Source organism: Pinus tabuliformis, chromosome Q (assembly GCF_031772625.1).
Source record: "Pinus tabuliformis cultivar Carrire ecotype Pingquan chromosome Q, CPIR1, whole genome shotgun sequence".
NCBI lineage: Eukaryota > Viridiplantae > Streptophyta > Pinopsida > Pinales > Pinaceae > Pinus > Pinus tabuliformis.
This window is the reverse complement of record NC_142296.1, coordinates 10,883,683-10,904,675: the sequence shown is the minus strand read 5'-3', so window position 1 is coordinate 10,904,675 and position 20,993 is coordinate 10,883,683. Positions and strand designations below refer to the sequence as shown.

Below are 20,993 nucleotides of genomic sequence, written 5' to 3'. Positions count from 1 at the left end.
AAATTCCCCTATAGGGGTCACCCACTGGTGGTGGGTAACTCACCTTATGTTATCTCATCTTCTAGCCAAACATTTAGCTTTTAGCTAGTTACTTAAATCTTTATCTTTACTCCCTCTAGTTCTAATCTAGGAGTTGTTTTTGCACTCCAAAATTATATTGACACTGGATGTACTCTCTTAGTCCCATTGACCTAATTTTGTGATCATTTGTTGAACATTAATAAAATTATCTTATCTTAATTATCACATCTCATCTTACCTGAACACAAAAAGGACATGAATTGAAACTTTATTAAAAATCAACTACAATTGATCTATTGTTTCTTTAACTACAATATATCCCATTAGATGAATGGCATAACAATGAAAAAAATTATATTCCTAGAAGCCATGGATAGCAACTAATAAGCAATAGAAATTAAGTTTTACAATAAATGAGCTTCATCAATCATAAAGTTGTAAAAAATATGGATACTTGATGAATGAAAAGTAATTTGCACCTTCACCATATTGCATATTTTCAAATGTACTCGCTGCTATTTCTGGGATTCCACATGTTGCCTGTAAGAATTGCTCAACCAATGAGATCTTTTATAGACTATCATACTTTCAACAAAAAAAATTGCAACACCACCAATATATGCTGCCTGTCAAGAATAAATGTCACATAAAAAATATATATATACCACAATTGTTTTCACAAACTTCCTTTGACATCACAAGATTTTAAAATAAGAGACAACAACTAATATGTTATGAAGTGAACCGTAATGCAAAAGAATAGAATAAATTCACTCAAAACTAGCCAAAGGATTCTTTCACATTTTGAGGCAATATTTGCTCCCATTAAATTCTATATCATCAAAAGATTATACAGCTTGAACTGACAGCAAATAATAAACTATGAAGCAAAGTATATCAAACTCATAATTAGAGTAGACTCGGCAAGACTTTCAACTTGGACTTGGTCACAAACCTCAAACTCAACTAAAACTTGTTCACAAAGTGTGAGCTCAAAAAAATCACACAGATACATGATCAATTTGCAGCAGTTGGGGAGAACGTTGCAGATGTAGAACTAGTGAACATTGTTGAAATTTGGTACCGGAGGACAGGTGGTTCCCTTAGGCTTTGATCTTTGGCCTAGGGAAAAGTGTCCAAAAAAATTAATTTTTCTCCTAAAGTGACTTTATAATTTTATAAAGTTAAATCTAATTTAAAAGTGACTTTAAGTGATAAAGTTATTAAGTCTAATTTTAAAGTGACTTTTATAAAGTCAATGAAAAATTAGAAAGGAAAAGTGACTTTGGAAATAAATGACTAAGTGGGTCTTTATTAAAGTGGGGTGAATTAAAAAATAAAAAGTGAGATTTAAATGAGCATTTAATCTCAGCCTTAGATCTCAATCTATTTCAGCCATTGGATTTAGGGATCACCCAAAAGTCACTTGGATCACCCAAAAGTCACTTGGGGTTAGATTAAAGGAGGAAAATGAGGAAAAGGTCATTCATTCTTTCATGAGCAGATTGAGAGAAGGAGAGCAAGAGAGCAAGGGAGATTTCCGGACAGTGAGCTGCGGAGTTTCAGCAGAGTGGAGTTTCAACAGAGCGGAGTTTCAGCAGAGCGGAGTTTCAGCAGAGTGGAGTTTCAGCAGCGGAGTTTCAGCAGGGCGGAGTTTCAGCAAGTCTGTATAGCGGAGTTTTAGCAGGGCGGAGTTTCAGCAAGGCGGAGTTTCAGCAAGGCTGGGTTTCAGCAAGGCTGAGATAAGTTGTAAAAGTTTGTTTGTTGATTTTTGCTGAATATTTCTCTTACTGTAAAAAGGCATTTTCCAAAAATAAAGAAGAGCTCTCAAACTGGTTTTCCCCAAGAGTTGTAGGGAGTTTTTCCAGGATCACATTGACCAAAAATCTCAGTGTTTAAATGTGTTTTAATGGCTGTTTATTTCTGCAATTTCCGGCATTCTGTAAAATTTCCAGAATTTGTGTTTTCAGCAAATTTATTGTTTCCAGCTTGTTAAATGTATGGTTATGGGAAAGGGCATTTAACTATATGGGAGAAATAAGGAGAAACTGAAAACTGGGGTGGGAAATGAGAAATTTCTACAAACATGGCCCTGAATGGTTTCCCAACTTCATGGGAACCATTTGTCAAAGAATTTTTTACTCAGTAAAACCTTCCTAACTTTCAGAGACTTTTGCATGATTGTAACCAGGGGGGAGACTCAGATGAACTCAACAACCAGCAAAAATGTTGGTGAAGACAGCCCTATTTAGTCAATCAAGTAAGGGCAGAAGTAAAGGACCCAGCAAGGGTAAGGGAAAGAGTGATGAGTCAACCTCACATCTAGAAAAGAAAGACTTAAGTAAGATCAAGTGCTTCGTCTGCACAAAAAGAGTCATGATGCATCACAGTGTCCAGGGAAGAAGAAGGGTAAAGCGAAGCAGCAACAGAAGTACGTAGTAGTGTCATGTACCCAATAAATAATTTTGCTAAGTGAAATCCTCGTTTTTGCAATTTTGGCATTATAAAATATGTTGGCTTATAAAACTTAGGAAAAGTGGGTCAAGGAACTACTTACTTTATTTTTGGAGAAAAAGAAGAAATAAACATTAGAGAAAATAAATTTATTTTGTAAGTGGAATGTGGGGGCCACTCAAAAAGGGGAATTCGACCCCCTTTAGAGAAATTCGCACTAGGAGAAAGGGGGAAAGAAGGGAGTTCGAACTTACGGAGAAGAGGGACCCACCAAGAAGAAAGGGACCAGCATCTATAAATAACACATGGGGGCTCAATTTTTGCATCTTTTGTCCATCTATTTTCTGGAGATCGAACTCTCTCTTGGAGGTTGTTCAGCACAAGAGGAGCAGAGTTGTTTAGCTCAAGAGTTTCAAGTGAAACTCAACCTCATTTGGAAAACTTAGAGTGTTTCCCTAGTGAGGCATAGGGGATTCTATTCCAGGGCTTCCATTGGGGTTTATTGTAGATATTTCACTCAGAATTCCGCACTTCCTGGGCACAGAAGAAGAACCACGAGGTATATTTGGAGTAGCTTCCTTTCATTGCAAGTTCTGGGCTTTTGCAGATAATTTCTCTTGGTAGGAGGAAGAGTTTGGCACCAAATTTCAGAGCTAGGGCTGTGTCTACTTGCTAGGCCGAAATTTTCTCTTCCAAGGCCTGCACAGGGATTGATAGGCAAGAATTTTGCTGGGATTTGGAGATATTGTTTTGCTGGGATTTTCAGCTGGGAAAGATTGCCAATTCCAGAAGAAATTTAGTGGATAATTTCTCATCTTTTTGCAGGTGGATTGAGCCAATATTTCAGCAGTATCTCTCTGGCTAGGCGCAAAACTGGTTGGCTGGAAAATTTGCACTTCTTAGGGCACTCCGAGTTAGCTGGAATTAGCCTGAAAATTTTATGGGTTTTGTTGGAATGGGTGTAAGGGGCCTACAGTTAATTTTTCAGAAGTTTTGCAGTAGATTTGTGGAACCAAACTATAGTTCACCTCCACCACCACCACCACCAGAAATTCCCGGGCAGAGTGTATTGCCAGATTGAGCCATTTTCAGCTATGATTTTCACAATATTCACCTGGGTGTTTGCATGCTTGCATTTTCAAGCCTGGGTTCCATTTTCTAGCACTGATGTATTCATATTTCCATATTAATACAATGGTTGAGATCTTTGGCTTTGTTTTCTGTGTTTACTGATTATGGCTATGTTAGCATAATTTTAATTTTTGTTGTAGTTATTGCATGTATTTGATATTCACTGTTAATTCCTAATTAGGAATATTATAGTGGTATCAGAGCATGTTCTTGGCCAGTTGTGGGCACAGGAGCGGGTGACCTCACAGCTTTTTGGTGGAGCAATCTATCGTTACAGAAGGAGAGGCAGAAGTAGAGGAAGAGGTCATGGTAGAGAAGAAGAAGCACTTGATCCCTTTTTTGACACAGAGCTTGACAATGTCGAAGAAAATATGGATAACAGGGAGGGCAACGAGCAATCTAGGAAAAATACGATAGACCCATTGCTAGAGGAGTTAGTGAGGTCGAACCAGCAGATGATGGCACAGAATCAGCAAACATGATGAGGAAGATGATTGGGCTATAGCTGCAGAACATGCAAGGAGGGCCACAAGGAGGGGCCAACAATGGAGGAGGGTCCCCAAGAGGGGAGGGCCATCATGTGCATGCATGCACAAACCAGCGACAGAGCAACCATACCTATGGCCAGATAGTGAGGCCCACGATGCCTCGCTTTCTAGAGGAGCCGGAGAGAGAGAGAGAGAGAGAGCCTGATGCATTTCCTGAAGTGATGAGGTCTTTCACCGATGGAGTTGATGGAGGTCCAGAGAATTTTATCCTTTGGGGACTATTGCCACCTAAAGTAAAAGTATAGATCCGGGACAGGAGCACCTTTCAGAGGACAGCACCAGCAGAACCAGGATACTCAAAAGATGGCGAGGAAGGTAACGCTACCCTATTTTGATGGATCGACTAGGAGCTTAGCCAGGGCGTGGATTCAGAAGTTAGATACATACTTCCACCTAAATCCCATGAGGGAGATAGATGCTATCAGATTTTCCACACTTCACTTGGAGGGAGATGCGCAGGAGTGGTGGTATCACAGACTAGTCACATGGGGGCATGCATCGATTACATCCTATATTGTGTTCATGAGGAGATTGGTGGAGAGATTTGACAGGGAGGACCCTAAGTTACACTTCAGGGAGTTGGCCAACCTAAAGCAAACGGGCAACGCTGAGGTATACATGGCAAAGTTCCAGAGACTAGTTGTTATGGTCTCTGACATCTCAAAGACAAGGATGATCATGTTGTTCATTGAGGCGCTAGCAGAGCCACTACGTGGTTGGGTGCGAGCTTTCAAGTTGGTGTCATTACAGGATGCCATTAACCAGACCAAGGACATGCTTGATGTACTTCCGAAAACCATGACACTAGTACCTCCCAGGCCTACCTTTACCACATATTAGACCTCCTCAGAAGGAGTGGACAGGGTGAGGACAGTTGGATGATGAGACCAGGAGAGATCTCTAGAGGAGGAAACTATACTTTACTTGTCAAGAGCCATGGGCACTGGTGCACCAAGGGCAAGGCTCATTACATAGAGGTGTTTTCTGATAGTGAGCCAGAGGATGTGGATGAGACAGAGATAGATGGAGGTGATTGCGGCCCACAAACTATGGGAGGGGGATCACCCCTGTTGAGAAATCAATGCAATTAGATTAGGGTTTGATTCCTCTTTCTTCATAATTACTTGTGAGTTATGTTGGCTTTGATTACTTCTTTATTATCTTATCTTTCATTAGGCAGTTACCATATTAAGTGTGTATGAAGATCACAAAAACAAGAGACACAAGATGTAGGCACTATGCTAGGGCAAAAACCCCCTCGAGGAGAAAACCCAGTCAAAATACTTTTCCTTCACTAGTATTCTTTGAGACTCTTCAACCTAGACAAAGACCAGACCTTCCCTCCACACCAAGTCAACCTTCCAGAACTCGATCTCTTTCCCAGCAACTTCGACTATTTAGCATCTTCCGACATCAAGTAGCAACCAAACTTAGAAGACTTCAGCTGAAAGTAGAGGCAATCTTCTCCAAAATATATCTGAACCCCCCCTTCAGGTGTAGGAGAGTTTCACTGTTGTACTCCCTCGTTCAAGTGTAGGAGAGTTTCACTGTTGTACTCCCTCGTTCAAGTGCAGGAGAGTTTCATTGTTGTACTCCCTTGTATTTCGCTACCTCCTCCCGCACCTCCTTGAGGTCACCCTCTGTGAAAATAAGACCAACATTTCCCACCAGCAAAGGAATCAAGTTTTGGTAGGTAGTGTTCGCCGATCACCAGCGGTAATGCTCTCAGAGCTCACGTACTGCAGATTGGTGACTTGCAACGTAGTGGAGTGAGGGCAATGTCAGGCTGCTCGTGGCCACCGAGAACGGAAACCAGGCGAAGAGGACCGATTTAGAAGTAATCTCTCTGGCACCTCTAGCGATTTCTCAATCGTTCCTAGCACCACACACACAGGAGGATGAATTTACGCACAGACTTAATACGCAGCCCAACTGGTTAAGGCATGCACTTTGTGGAGGAGAGGTCTTGGAATTGAAAGACACTGTAACTGTGTGATATTCACCCAACAGAACAGTTTGGAGGGTGGACTATACCAAACGGTTTGGAGGGCGGACTATTCACAGCAAGAATAAAACGTATACTGACATGGAGCAGGCTTCAGGCAACTGACATGGAGCAGGCTTCAGGCAACTAACACTATCAGCAGCGTACCAGCAAATTATATGGGAAATGAGCAGCGTACCAGCAGATTATATGTCAGAGCAGAGCAGCGTATTATATGCAGATGAATATGAATAAAACACTGTCAGAGAAGAGCAGAGGAGCAGTGCTTTGTATGCAAGGCAAAACATAGCCAGAATAGGGAGTTACAAAGCAAAGGGAAGCCAAAAATGGCACTGGCTCTGATACCATGTTAGACCAGGTAGTAACTCCACAAATTTAATTCATATTATTCCTTCAAGTAGATCTTTATTATATACATGAGGGAGACTGTTCACTTCATCTCCCGATGACTGTTCATATTTCTTATTATTTATTTACATCAATTGTATTTATTCACCCAATCCTGATGATTAGGTGTCAACATATTCTTCTCCTTAGACTCCACCCAACTCGCACTTCCTTTAGGCTTCTTCTTCCCACTTCGCACTTCTCCAGCTTCCTTAGAGATATCAAACTTGCTTGAGATGAGATGCTCCAAATGAATTTGACTTGCTCCTGTTTATAGGCTTCAAGGGAGGTCGAATAGGTGTCCTTAGGGCGACTTGATTTCTTCTAGGCCGACTTGATGTGGAGGATACATAAATTATATTTGGCTCAATACTAAATCTTTTTACATGATTCAAAAGTCCAAGAAGTGTTTCTTTGAATGTACAATGACTCTATAAACTCAACATTAATCCTAGGAGTCCACAATGGGGACTTTGACTAATATAATGATGACCCAAGCATGAAACCCATGCTTTAATAAGTCATTGTTACAATAATAAAAAATTATTTTCTTTATTCTTTTGACCAGTACATTAAATACATTAATTTAGACCAAACCTAGTTACATTTTCTAACAACCCCCACCACCTGGAGGAGGACCGCCACTACCTACAGGAGGAGTTATTGCTTTGCTTCAGGGAGTTCCAAAGTATTCAACATTGCAGATCAGGGGCACAGCGCAATGACAATGAGTGTCAATGTTGGTGGGCAGTGGGGCCACCCACAATTTTATTAATGCATAGTTCGTGGAGTGTAGAGGCATACATACAGATGCTTTCAAGGGATTCTCAATGTTAGTGCCAGGAGATAAGACCATGCAGTGAACAAGATATGTACCAAGTATGACCCTGACCATGGGGAACTACTTTGTGACAGACCATTTCTTCGTTGTTGATGTTCTAGACACCAATGTGGTGATGGGTGTCCAATGGCTATATTCTCTGGGGCGTGTCACTACAGATTGGAAGAAACTAGAGACAGAATTCGTGGAACCAGATGGGAAGTTGGTAGAACTAAGGGGAATGAATTCATTGTTGATCAATGATTGTCATTGATGTCAACCCAAGCAGCACCAGGGGTTACCCCGATCTTGTATGGGCTTTTTGACTTGACAACTCATTATTTTGCGTCAAAGATCTTCTTGATGGATTCTACTCATCGAGATGTTTCCGTTGATATATGGTACGCCTCCCAATTCTTCATGGTTTGAGAGTTATTTGCATTTGAAGTCGGAAACCCTCATCAGTGGGCTAAAACCCCAGGGGTTGAGACATCACCTTATTCCCCAACGATTGTCAATATATGACAGGGATTCTCACTATAATCTCACCTCGTATAAGTTGAATAACTTGAAAATCCAAAGATAGTGAACCAATCATTGACTTCACACTTGGGTAGGACCATATGCACTAAGCCAATCATTGATTTCAAATTTTTGTGGAACTGAGAATTTTTCTAGAAAAATATTACTGAGAGGTAGTAATTAATTAAATTAAGGATATATTATTATTAAAGTACTAAGTATTATTAAATTACTTAGTATTTATTAATAATCACTAAATTATTAAAGTATGAGACCTTTGGATAACATGACACATTAAAATAAAGATTTTATTTTTTTTAAATTTCTAACATGCCTCCCTAACGTCTACCTCATAAAGTTCTCTAACGTTCATATTATACTAGCCCCTCCAAGGTTTATAAATAAGGTATCCCACCTTCTCCAAAAATACAACGATTAACGTATTATCTTGAGAAGCATTCATTCTGAAATTTTCGGTTACCCTAGAGCTAATAACGTTCATATTATACTAGCTCCTCCAAGGTTTATAAATAAGGTATCCCGCCTCCTCCAAAAATACAATGATTAACGTATTATCCTGAGAAGCATTCATTCTGAAATTTTTGGTTACACTAGAGCTAATAACACAGACATTATAATAGGGAATGGTTTGGGTCTGTTGAGGATTAGCTGCTCTTTTTATTACAGAACCTTTTCGTATAGGATCCAAGCTCAAGAATAGCATGTTTTAGCGTTGAAGTCTGATCCATTGAAACGAAGGTTCAGAAATCAGATTTGCATTGTGATCCATTGAAACGAAGGTTCAGAAATCAGATTTGCATTCAGACCTGTAATTTAAGTTGAGACACAATTACACAAGTCTGAATTCATTAACTATTGTAGGAGAGCAAGTTCAGACCTCGAGTTTTGAATTTCAGAACTGTAGTCTATGCTTTGAAAAGGTTTTATTACCTCGAATCCTTGTGAAGAAATTGATCTTCGGTGCAAGTTTATGATATTTCTTGTCACTGTTCAGAGGCATACTCAACAGTCAATAATGTTCAGTTGCAGGTGGAAGACCAGGTTGAGTATTCCAGGTACGTTCATGTTTTCTGTTGCAATATTATTATTATAGTCATTCTAGATTTTTGCACTAACTCTCCATTGCAGGCAGAGGTAAGTTAAAGGGTATTTTGTTTTTCCTTTTGGGATTGGGTTTCGCTGGGAAAATTTGCATGCAGGTAGAAGAAGATTCAAGGACAGCATCAAGCGAGCATTCAAGAGCTGAGGTATCAAATCAAAAGAAGCATTGCAGCAGGACATCCTTTGAAGACATAACAGCGATCCGTATATTGTGAAGAAGTGTCAAGGCCAAGAGTCATCATTGTAAAGTTGTAAAAGATTCATTTGTAAAAGTGTCATCATTGGAAGAGTCATTATTGTAAAAGAGTCAATCTGCCTAGAGTCGAAAAGGCATTGTTGGGAGGTATAGGAGTCTCTATTGGGATGATGTCATGGTTGGGTTGCAGGTCATAGTGTAATTGGGTGTTCGGTCAAAATCATTGTAAATCATATTGTATCGTGGATCGTTGTCGATCATTGTCCCTGGTACGGGAATCCACACTCTTGTCTCATTTCAGTCATTATAGGGTGGCAGGGAGGTGCTAGGCAGGTGCATGAAGTCGTCTACAGGTTGGACCCTGTGAACACTTCAGGGTGGTAAGTTGGTCTATGATGTTGGGGCATCCATTTAGTTCACTACTAAAGAAACTAGGGCGTTGGGGCATCCTTCCAGTGGGAGCTGGAGAAGAATGTTTTTCTAGAATTCTAGGAAGTTGTAACTTTCATTTCAGTTAGGGCTGGAGATTAAAGAATTTATTAAAAAAGCGTTTGGTGGTTTTTGACCCGGAGGGGGTTTTCCACCTAAAATTCTTGTGCGTACTGTGTTCTATTGTTTACTGTTTTTACTGTATAAATATTAATAATAATTGAAGATTAACTAATGCTCTGAAAGATTTTAAAAGTTCTAATTGCTAAGCAATATTGATTCACCCCCCCCCCCTCAGTATTGCCAACATTCATATCCACCACGACCATGTCATCTCACAGAATGGAATCTTATTTGAGACATGGAGACATAGCATGGGCAGTTGAGCTATGCATCTCGGAGTCGGGGAAACATGGGCAGCTATGACACCCGCATATTTTGGCATTATTGGAGAAGTATCAGGGAGTATTCGGAGACATTCGACTAGGTCGTCCACCAGAAAGGGGTTTGGAGCACACCATAGAGTTGGAAGAGGGAGTGCATGCAGTTATTACTACTCCCTACAAGCATCCCAAGGCGTACCAAGATGAGATCGAGAGGGCTATTCAGGAGTCATTGGCATTGGGCCACATTAGGCACAGCTCTAGTCCCTTTGCTTCTTCAGCGGTGTTTTAACTATTAATTTATATTAATTTATTTATTTTAATATCTATTTATAACTATAAGTTTATTAAATGGTCCCTTTACTTTTATTTTAATTCATTTATTTATTTAAATAGAGGTTTTGCCCCTAATCCAGTACATCTAACCGTTTCCCGAGCCGAATTTAGCCGTTAGACAATATAGTCGTTATCTGGTCAAGAATTATAGCCGTTGGATGTTTTGATCTAACTATTTAAGATGCTAAGCTATATCTGATTCTTCAACTTGTCCTGACGATGAACCACACTGGTTGGTTCGAAACGTGTCGACAAATGAAATTTCTTGTGATTTACGCCGAAAAATCTCTCATAAAAAAGGATGGAACCCTTCGCATGTGCATTGACTACAAGGCCCTAAAAAAGAAGACGTTGAAGAATAGGTACCCGATACCGCGCATTGATGAGTTGATGGATGAGTTTAGAGGAGCCAAATACTTCTCTAAGATAGACCTGCGTTTGGGATACCCCCAAATTCAGTTGAGGGAGCAGGATATTCCAAAGACTACATACAATGCCACTACGAGCGTTTTGAGTTATTGGTGATGGCCTTTGGGCTAACCAATGCACCAGCAACCTTCCTGTCTTGCATGAACCATGTGTTCCACCAGCGATAACGCATATTTGTGTTGGTGTTCTTTGACGACATTTTGATATACAACAAGACTTGCGAGGAGCACCTGCAGCACTTGCAGTGTTGATTTTGGGTAGCATCGGATGTGCTCTAGCCATGAAATTTGGTGGAGAAGCTAAGACACATGAGATCTCCAAAACCCAAAGATCATTTGGAGAAATTCCACCCGGATGAAGAGTTATTAAAATAATTAATATTTTTAATAAGTTCCTAAGTCTAAACTTAGGAAAATAAAAATATTAATGTCTATTAATAAGAAATGGGTGAGAAAGTTCTAAGTGACGAGAATCAAGTCAGTTATAATCTTAGTCATTGATTAGGGATTTAATCTCAATCGTTGATTCGTCAACAGCAAAAGTATAAGAGGAGGCTTGAGGGTCAGTTAGAGACACACCAAGTGATCAAAGAATTCGATTTTCTGGGGCAAGGTTTGCTGAGGAAATCAAGTTAGTGATCAAAGTTGCAGTGAGGGGCAGTTCAGCAAGGGATTTTTCATCCGAGGCTGAAGAATACATAGGAGAGAGGCAACACAGTGCCTGGAGAGACAGCACAGGCCCTGAAAGCGCTGATGCAGAGGCCGAAGCGCTGACACAGAGGACGCACAAGGCTGACGCAGGTGATGCAGAAGTCGTAGAGGCTGACACTAGGCCTCAGAGGCAGTGTTAGGGAGATTCTGTAGGGAAGACTGGGAGAAGATCAGCAAATTTTGAGTCGAGAGAGAGTGACGCAGCTCCTAGAGGAGTGACACAGTTCCAGAGCAGTGCTTGGAGCAGCGTTCGCTGTCTAGCATAGGGAACAGCGAGAGTCACTGTGGGGTTTGATCATCCGTTTGCTGATTTGTCGAAATATCTGTCTCCAGATAGAGGTACTACTGTCAAGGATATTCTCTGTAGGGTGAGCCATTTCTGGCACCCAAGTTGTGTTGATTTTGGGTAGCATCGGATGTGCTCTGGCCACGAAAATTGGTGGAGAGGCTAAAGCAAATGAGATCTCCAAGACCCAAAAATCGTTTGGGCAGAATCTAACCAGTTTAGAAGATATTAAAATAATTAATATTTTTAATGGAGTCCCTAAGTCTAAACTTAGGGAGAATAAAATATTAATGTGAATTAATATAAATCTGAGTTAGAATGGTCCAAGAGTCATGGATCAAGCCAGATCTAATCTTAGCTGTTGATTAGGGACTTAATCTCGACCGTTGATGGACCAACGAGAAAAGTATAAGAAGAGGCTTGAGGGTCAGTTGGAGAACACACTGAGGGAGACCAGTCAATTCGATTTTTGTAGCAGGGTTAGCTGAGAAATTCGAACTAGTGGTCTGGAGAGCAGCAGGAGGCAACAAATACGGAGCAGAGAGTCAGGATCAGCAACAGAAGACCAGCACAGAGGCAAGAGAGGCAGACGCAGGGCCTTTCAGGCAGACGCTGAGGCAGCAGGAGACTGCGTAGTCACTAGAGGGCCTGCGTGGGTGACGCAGAGAGGCCCAGTGCAGACGCAGACAAACAAGGGCTGACGCAAAGTGTCTAGAAGCCACGCAGAGATCAGTCAGGCTGACGCTGGGACTGGGAGAAGTGCTGGAGAATTTTTCTCTCTGTTGGGTAAGTCAGTTTGGCACCCAGTTGTACTAAAGAATTGTTGAATAATAAAATCCTCCCTTGCTGCACCGGTTTTCCCACATTAGGTTTTTCTGGGGACTGTTGTCCAAAATATCTGTGTCAATGTGTTGATTATCGCGCATGTGTTTGTTTCTGTATTATGGTGTGATATCTGCAGCAAGATTTATTTTAATGTTTATTGAAGGAATTTCATAAATAACTTATTGAAAATAAGTAGGCAAAGTAAATCAGATGTTGCAGTGATAGAATTTTCACAAGTTGTATTCACGAAATCTGCTTAACAATACAAACCCTCTATATGTTGCACCGGTTTTCCTGAATTAGGTTTTTCATGGGATGATTGTCCAAAAATAATGGTGTCCCTTGTGTGATTGTCTCACTTTATTTTAGTGCATGATCTGTATATTAGTGAACGCTGCAATAGTGTTTAATTTGACGTTTATGCAATTAAATAACTTCTTAATATAAAGAACAAGTAGGAGATCGTAAACCAGTAATTAAAGTAGGGGTTTTTGATGTGTTAGATTCAGAAATTTTCACATGGTATCAGAACGTTTGCAGATCATAGGCGACTGAAGACACCAACTGAGAAAATATGAGAATTTGCACATGGTATCAGAGAACATAATCAGAGACAGGAAGGGAAAATCAGTTATGGGTCAAGACCATGATGCAGAGACATCCACGTCATGGGACTCGCACAGATTTTTAGAAAATTGCACAAGAGATTTCGATTTCTCCATGTTGGCTTCCAGGATGGAAGAAGAAGTGGCTTTTATGACTAGTTCTGCATCATCAGAAGTATGGTATATAGACAGTGGAGCCTCTTGGCATACGACGGGAATCAGGGAATGTTTCTCAGAGTATCGAGAAGAGAAGATGAACTTTCAGATCACCATGGAGAACAAGGCAAAGTGTACTCTAGTAGGGAAGGGTACCATAATTTTTCAAACAAAATCAGGAGAATGGTCCCGCGCTACAAATGTGTTGCACGTACAAGGATTGGGGATGAACTTAATTTTTGTGTCGCAACTTCAAGGCAAGGGCTATGACGTCTACTTCATCAAGGAGAAGGTATACGTCAAACACCCGAGCTAGAAAAAGAAAGTGCAGATCAGGATCAAAAGTAACAGGTTGCATAGATTACAACTAGAATCACCAATGGCACTAATAGGCAGTCATGGAGACAAGGACTCGAACGAACTATGGCACAGAAGAATGGGACATTTGCATCATGGGGCTCTGTGTATTCTTAGGAGCACTGTAACAGGAGTTCCGGATCTTAGTACGGAACGAGATGATGTATGCAGAGGATGTGCTCTAAGAAAGTATGCCAAGGCAGAATTTCCTAGGAGTAAACACAGGGCCAAGAGTGTACTAGGATTGATACACTCAGATATCTACGGACCTATGTCCACCAAAGCTCTTAGTGGTGCCGAGTATTTCCTTACCTTCATTGATGACCACTCAAGGAAAACTTGGATTTATTTTTTGAAAGCCAAGGACGAAGTTTTCTATTGATTCAAAGAGTTCAAGGCTCTGGTGGAGAATCTTACTGGGAAGAAAATAAAAGTTTTACGCTTAGATAATGGAGGAGAGTATGTCAATAAGGACTTCATTGATTTTTGCCTAAGGAGGGCATCAGAAGAGAGTGGACAACTTTGTACAATACGGAGCAGAATGGAGTAGCAGAAAGGAAGAACAGGAATATTGTAGAAGTAGCTAGGGCCATGATGTATGATTAGGATATGCCAAAATTCTTGTGGGCAGAAGCATCTAACACAGCAGTCTATGTTCAGAACAGGACTCCTCATTGGGCGTTGGCCAAGATTACTCCAGAGAAAGTTTTCACAAGGAAGATACCTGAAGTCAGTCATTTCAAGATATTTGGGAGTTTATCATATTGCTGCATACCCGAGGAAAAGAGGAAAAAGTTGGATCAAACTGCAAAAAAGGGATATCTAGTGGAATATAGCGAGAAGTTAGAACGCTAAAGCATACAGAATCTATCTTCTAAGGAGCAGGAAGGTAGTGGTTCGACAAGATGTAAAGTTCCCGGAGGACAGGGCTTTCAGAAAATCTCGTGAGATGCCTTCCGAGGAGCAGTCAAAAGAAGAAACGTTGGTTAAACCTCTTCAACCAACAGAAGTAAAGAATTCTTCCTCGGATTAGGAAGATTCACAGGATGAGGAGGAGCTAACAGAGGCACCTGCTGGCAGAGGAAGAACTAGCAGGGAACTTCGTCAAATTTTGCGAGATGCAGAGGACTTCATTGGTGCACCAAGAAACAATAAGAGGGAGTGAAAACAGCCAAATAGATATCAAGCATTAGTAGCTCAGGATGGGGAGCCTACTAGTTTCCAAGAGGCAGCGGACATCAGGTTTGGCTAGATGCGATGGTAGAGGAGTACAACTCCATAATGGTGAACGATGTCTGGGAGGTAGTGCCAAGGCCTCAAGACAGATCAATAGTAGGTTCGAGATGGATCTACAAGATCAAATACTCTGCAGACGGCAGTGTGGATAAATACAAGGCCAGGTTTGTGGCTAATGAGTATGCTCAAAATGAAGGAGTTGAGTACGACGAGACCTTCGTCCCGGTAGCGAGGTATACATCTATTAGGACCGTGATATCTCTTGCAGCTCAGATGGGGTGGGAGATTCATCAGATGGATCTCAAAACGGCTTTTCTGAACAGGGTAATAGAAGAAGAGGTATACATTGAACAACCAAAGGGCTTTGAGACACATGAGAAGAAATATCATGTATGCAAATTGAAGAAAGCCTTGTATGGGCTGAAACAGGAACCTAGAGCATGGTATGGTCGAATCGATAGCTACTTGCAGAATATGGGATTTGTCAAGAGTGACGCGGATCTGAATCTGTACTATCTGGTTATACAGAATCAATGTTGCACGAAGCAAGGACGAAACGGGGACATTTTTTGGAAGCGGGGACGCGGAAGCATCATTTCCCAAAAATCTAGGAAGCGAAGCGTCTGCTATATATATATATATATATATATATATATATATATATATTTATATTTTTTTGCATTTATACTCAAAACAAACATCCCAAATACCAAATTAGTTGTAGAAGATATGTAAACATGCATATTTTTGCATAAATCAAGATAGATATAGCATCCATTGTACATTAATGATTAATTATTCGAGCATCAACCATTTAGATGCATCAACCATCTAGAATCTAGATTCTTCTCCTCTTGTCTAGCCTTTGCCTCTACCTCGATTGTCTAGGGATATTAGTCAACATTGCCCAATTTTGATCAAACTACCTAATTCAAGACTTAAAATATGGTAGAAAAAGCTTAACATGCTTGATCGATGATTTTGACTTGATTGAAAGGTAATTTTTTGCTAAGAGCGTGACAAAGGAGTTCAACAATTAACACCACCAACACTAGGGTACATATAGGGCTTGGTGATCTTGATTAAATGCTAATCGCATACCTTCATACTTGATATAATCTAATCAAATGCCACAATCCCATTGATCCTGAATTCCTGAAAACTGTTAAGTCTGCTGAATTTTGAATAGGATATGAAATTCTATTTTCTCCATATGAAGTTCAATGAGGTTGGAACCACTCTCAAACATCCTGAGTCATTTCATGGTAATGTTAAAAAATTAAGTAAAAGGATGAAAATGAAAAATAAAGGAGAATGTCACTTTTATTTTAAGAATTTAACATTACCATGAGGGAGTATCTGCTATATTTATATTTTTTTTTATATTTTTTTTTGCCTTCATTCCTCACCCTAACCCAAGGTGGACCCACCCCCAATATGCAAACTCACCTAAAATTTAAAAAAAAAATCGATTTTCTACACTGCACGGCGCTTTTTCCGGAAGCGTGTACAGAACCGTACGCTTCGCCCTCCGAAGCATCGTACGAAGCACGCTTTGGAGGGACGCTTCCGGAATTTCCAAGAAGCATCCAAAACAGGCGGAACCGCGTTACCGAATTTTGGAGTCGCGCTTCTGGGGACGCTTCCTGTACGAATCCGTACGGGGCGAGCTTCGGGCATTAGATCCCGGGGGGGGCGTTTCTTGCAACATTGTACAGAATGAATCGCTAATCTTAGTATTGTTTGTGGATGATCTCTTGCTGACAAGATCATCCAAGCTCATTGGGGACTGCAAGAAGAATCTAGCCACAGAATTCGATATGAAGGATTTGGGACTAATGCATTACTTCCTAGGGTTGGAAGTTTGGCAGCAAAAGGGAGAGATCTTCCTTGGGCAAGGGAGGTATGCTACAGAAATCCTGAAAAGATTCAGGATGGAGGACTGTAGACCCATGGCTACTCCAATGATCACCAACTGGAAGAAAATTGATGCATCAGAAGACAAGGATGTTGATCCCACCCTATACAGGCAACTCATAGGATCCCTAACGTATCTGGTCAATACCAGGCCAGACATTTGCTACGCTGTCAACACCCTCAGTCAGTTCATGGTGGAACTGAAGAGGGCGCACTGGACAGTAGCCAAACACGTTCTCAGGTATTTACAGGGAACAGTGGATTATGGATTCTTGTACACCAGGGGTAAGGATATCAGATTGAGTGGATTTACTGATGCAGATTGGGCAGGAAGTTCAGTGGATCGAAAAAGTACCTTTGGGTATTGTTTCAACATCGGATCAGGAAAGACTTCCTGGTGCAGTAGGAAACAAAAGTCTATGGCTCTGAGCTCATCTGAGGAAGAATATATGGCGGCGAGCACAGCTTCATGTGAGGCCATATGGCTTAGAAAACTGCTTGTGAACCTATTCAAAAGGAAAGTGGAGGCGACTAGGATCATGTGCGATAATCAAAGTTGCATCAAGCTCTCTGAGAATCCAATGTTTCATGATCGGTCAAAGCATATTGATATCCGGTGTCACTTTGTCAGAGACTGTGTCCAACAAGGAGTTGTACAGTTGAGCTACACTCCTACAGGAGAACAAGTGTCGGACATCCTCACCAAGGCCCTTGGAAGGACAAAGTTTGATTACTTCAGGGAAAAGATGGGGATGATAAAGAACTCGTTTCAGTAGCAGAAATGGGGGTGATAGCAGCACGGATGCAGAGGGAGTTGTCATACAGATGCAGCAGTGGCAATAGCAGAGCCATGGGCAGCTGTACAGGATGCAGCAGTGCAGAGGATGTTGGGCAGGGAGGCTTAGCATCAGCACAGGGACCGATGCCGGATGATCAGGGTGATATTTAGTGAGGAGTACTACTAGAGCACAGTCCTCGCTAAGAGGGAGAGTTTATTTGGGGTAGCATCGCATGTGCTCTACCCACGAAAATTGGTGGAGAGGGTAAAGCACGTGAGATCTCCAAGGCCCAGAAATGGTTTGGGCAGAATCTAACCAATTTAGAAGATATTGAAATAATTAATATTTGTAAGAAAATAAAATATTAATGTGAATTAATATAAAACTGAGTTAGAATGGTCCAAAAGTCATGGATCAAGCCAAATCTAATGCTAGTCATTGACTAGGGACTTAATCTTGGCCGTTGATGGACCAACGAAAAAAGTATAAGAAGAGGCTTGAGGGTCAGTTGGAAAACACACAAAGGGAGACCAGTCAGTTTGATTTCTGGAGAGGGGTTAGCTAAGAAATTTGAACTAGTGGTCTGGAGAGCAGCACGAGGCAGCAAGTACGGAGCAGAGAGTCAGGATCAGCAATAGAAGACCAACGCAAAGGCAGGAGAGGCAAACACAGGGCCTTTTACGCAGACGCTAAGCCAGCAGGACACTGCGCAGTCACTAGAGGGCCTGCGTGGGTGACGCAGAGAGGCCAAGGGCTGATGCAGACAAGCAGGGGCTGACGCAAGGTGTCTAGGAGCCACGCAGAGGTCAGCCAGGCTGACTATAGGACTGGGAGAAGTGTTGGAGAATTTTTCTCTCTGTTGGGTAAGCCAGTTTGGCACCGGGCTGTACTGAAGAATCGTTGAATAATAAAATCCTCCCTTGCTGCATCAGTTTTCCTACATTGGGTTTTTCTGGGGACTGTTGTCCAAAATATCTATGTCGATGTGTTGATTCTTGTGCATGTGTTTGTTTCTGTATTATGGTGTGATATATGCAGCAAAATTTATTTTAATGTTTATTGAAGGAATTTCATAAATAACTTATTGAAAATAAGTAGGCAAAGTAAATCAGATGTTGCAGTGATAGAATTTTCACAAGTTGTATTCACGAAATATACTTCATAATAAAAACCCTCTATATGTTGCACCGATTTTCCCGAATTAGGTTTTTCCTAGGACGATTGTCCAAAAATAACGGTGTCCCTTGTGTGATTGTCTCAGTTTATTTCAATGCATGATCTGTATATTTGTGAAGGCTGCAATAGTGTTTACTTCGATGTTTATGCAATTAAATAACTTCTTAATATAAAGAACAAGTAGGAGATTGTAAACCAGTAATTAAACTATGGGTTTTTGATGTGTTAGATTCAGAAATTTTAACATGGTATCAGAACGTTTGCAGATCATAGGCAACTGAAGACACCAGCCGAGAAAATATGAGAATTTGCAGCAAAGAAGCAGTTGTCCCGAGAGACAACGTTGTTCCAGAGTTGAAGAGGCAAGTGGAGGAGTAATGCTGTGCAGAGAGAGTGACGCAGAGGCTCATGCAATGCCTGCATCAGCACTCTAAGCCAGGAGAAGGGCCAGCGCAGAGGCAGAGGAGGGCAGATCAGGCTCACGCAAAGCCACGTCATCTTTCTGAGCCAAGAAGGATTGACGCAGTTGGCCAGGATAAACAGATTCAACCCACGCAGTGATTGCACAGAGCCTAAATGGCTCTATTAATCTAGATTGTCATTGATGTCAATATAGCCATGTTTGTGATGGAAAATTCTTTAATACATGATGTTACCTATTGATGCCCATTGATCACAATGCTCATAGTGATGAAAGTTTGATATATCATGATATGATGAGATGGAGGAGCCAAGTGGATTGAATATATATATATATATAGAGAGAGAGAGAGAGAGATAATAGAAGCAGTAGACCCAAGAAGGAAAGCCATTGAAAGTCAAGAACAAGAGAAATCAAAGATGAGCTATTGAAAGAGTTATCGGAGGTCACAGGAAGATAAGCCACAGGAGCAACAGCTATCAAAAGAGCGGAAGAGTGAAGAGAAGTCACAGGAGCAAGAACCCAAGAATAAAACCATGTAATAACACCGCATCAGAGAATTTATATCGGAGGAACTTTATCAGCAGTTCCATTATATTAAGTTATGTAACATTGCTCAAAACCCCCGATTGCGATATGCATTGCGGACCCAATCGCTCAAATACAACACACCTCAATACAATATCGCATCCATTGCGTCACAAGTATTGAAGCCTTGTTACACTGAAATCCCCGATTGTGATATAAGTTGCAGACCCGATGGTCCTATTACAACACGCCCTAAAGAAATATTGCATCCGCCATACCGCAAGTTTTTTAAAGCCTTGCCACGTTGAAATCTCTGATTACGATTTGAGTTGCGGACTCGATTGCTCCATTATAACACGCCCTATTGTAATATCGCATCCGATGTATCAAAACATCCGCATTGGAAGTTATGTATCACAAAGGAATGCCACTTAAATCCTCTGATTGCGATAATATTACGGACCCGTGGGACCATTACAATTCAACTTAATGAAATATCACATCGTCAGTAATCACAAGTTTCAAAGGGATGTCAAAGCGCCGATTGCGATATAATACGTGGACCCGATAGCTCCATAGAATATACCTTTATGTAATATTGCATCCAAGTATCGGGGAAGTTACGCAAATCATAGGGGTTGTCACTGCCGGACCGCCGATTGCGATAAGACTTGTGAACCCGACCGCCGATTGCGATAAGTCTTGTGAACCCGACCGCCGATTGCGATAAGTCTTGTGAACCCGATCGTCAATTGCGATATTAGTTGTGGACCCGACAGATCTATTGACGATGGTTTAATATTATATCGCGTCCATTTCATCGGCAGTATGAATATCCGCCATGTTACATCGGTGATGTTAAGAGTTGCAATTGCGGGACCTCCGAAAGTTGCGATTGTGATTGATGACGTGGATGTGGGACCTCATTGGGTACAGTCTCTCTTATGAAATTTTTCGTAAACAAAACAAGTTTATGAGTAATTGGATGGATATCCATAAGTCGGACTCTCCTTCCAAATGAATGTGTCTTTTGGGTATTGGGGAAACCTGTATAAATACAAATTATAATACCTCACCTTAAGCATCGATCTCGGCATCGGGCACACAGAAGAATCGACAGTTCACAACTCATGAACTTGAAGAAACAGAGAGAGCCGAAGGTCGAAGACGGAAGTCGAAAGTCCAGCGGAAGAAGAAGAAAGCTAAAGGTCTAG

General features: G+C 41.1%; 1 protein-coding gene across 5 annotated transcripts in view; it reads right to left on the bottom strand.

The window, feature by feature from the left end:
* PTAC3 (plastid transcriptionally active 3) overlaps positions 1-20,993 on the bottom strand; it is a 461,439-nt gene that overhangs the window by 384,515 nt on the left and 55,931 nt on the right. For all 5 annotated transcript variants that reach the window (XM_089383741.1, XM_089383742.1, XM_089383743.1 and 2 more), the window contains exon 4: positions 501-561. In XM_089383741.1, coding sequence (XP_089239867.1) covers positions 501-561 — 61 coding nt within the window. The remainder of the gene's footprint in view (positions 1-500; positions 562-20,993) is intronic.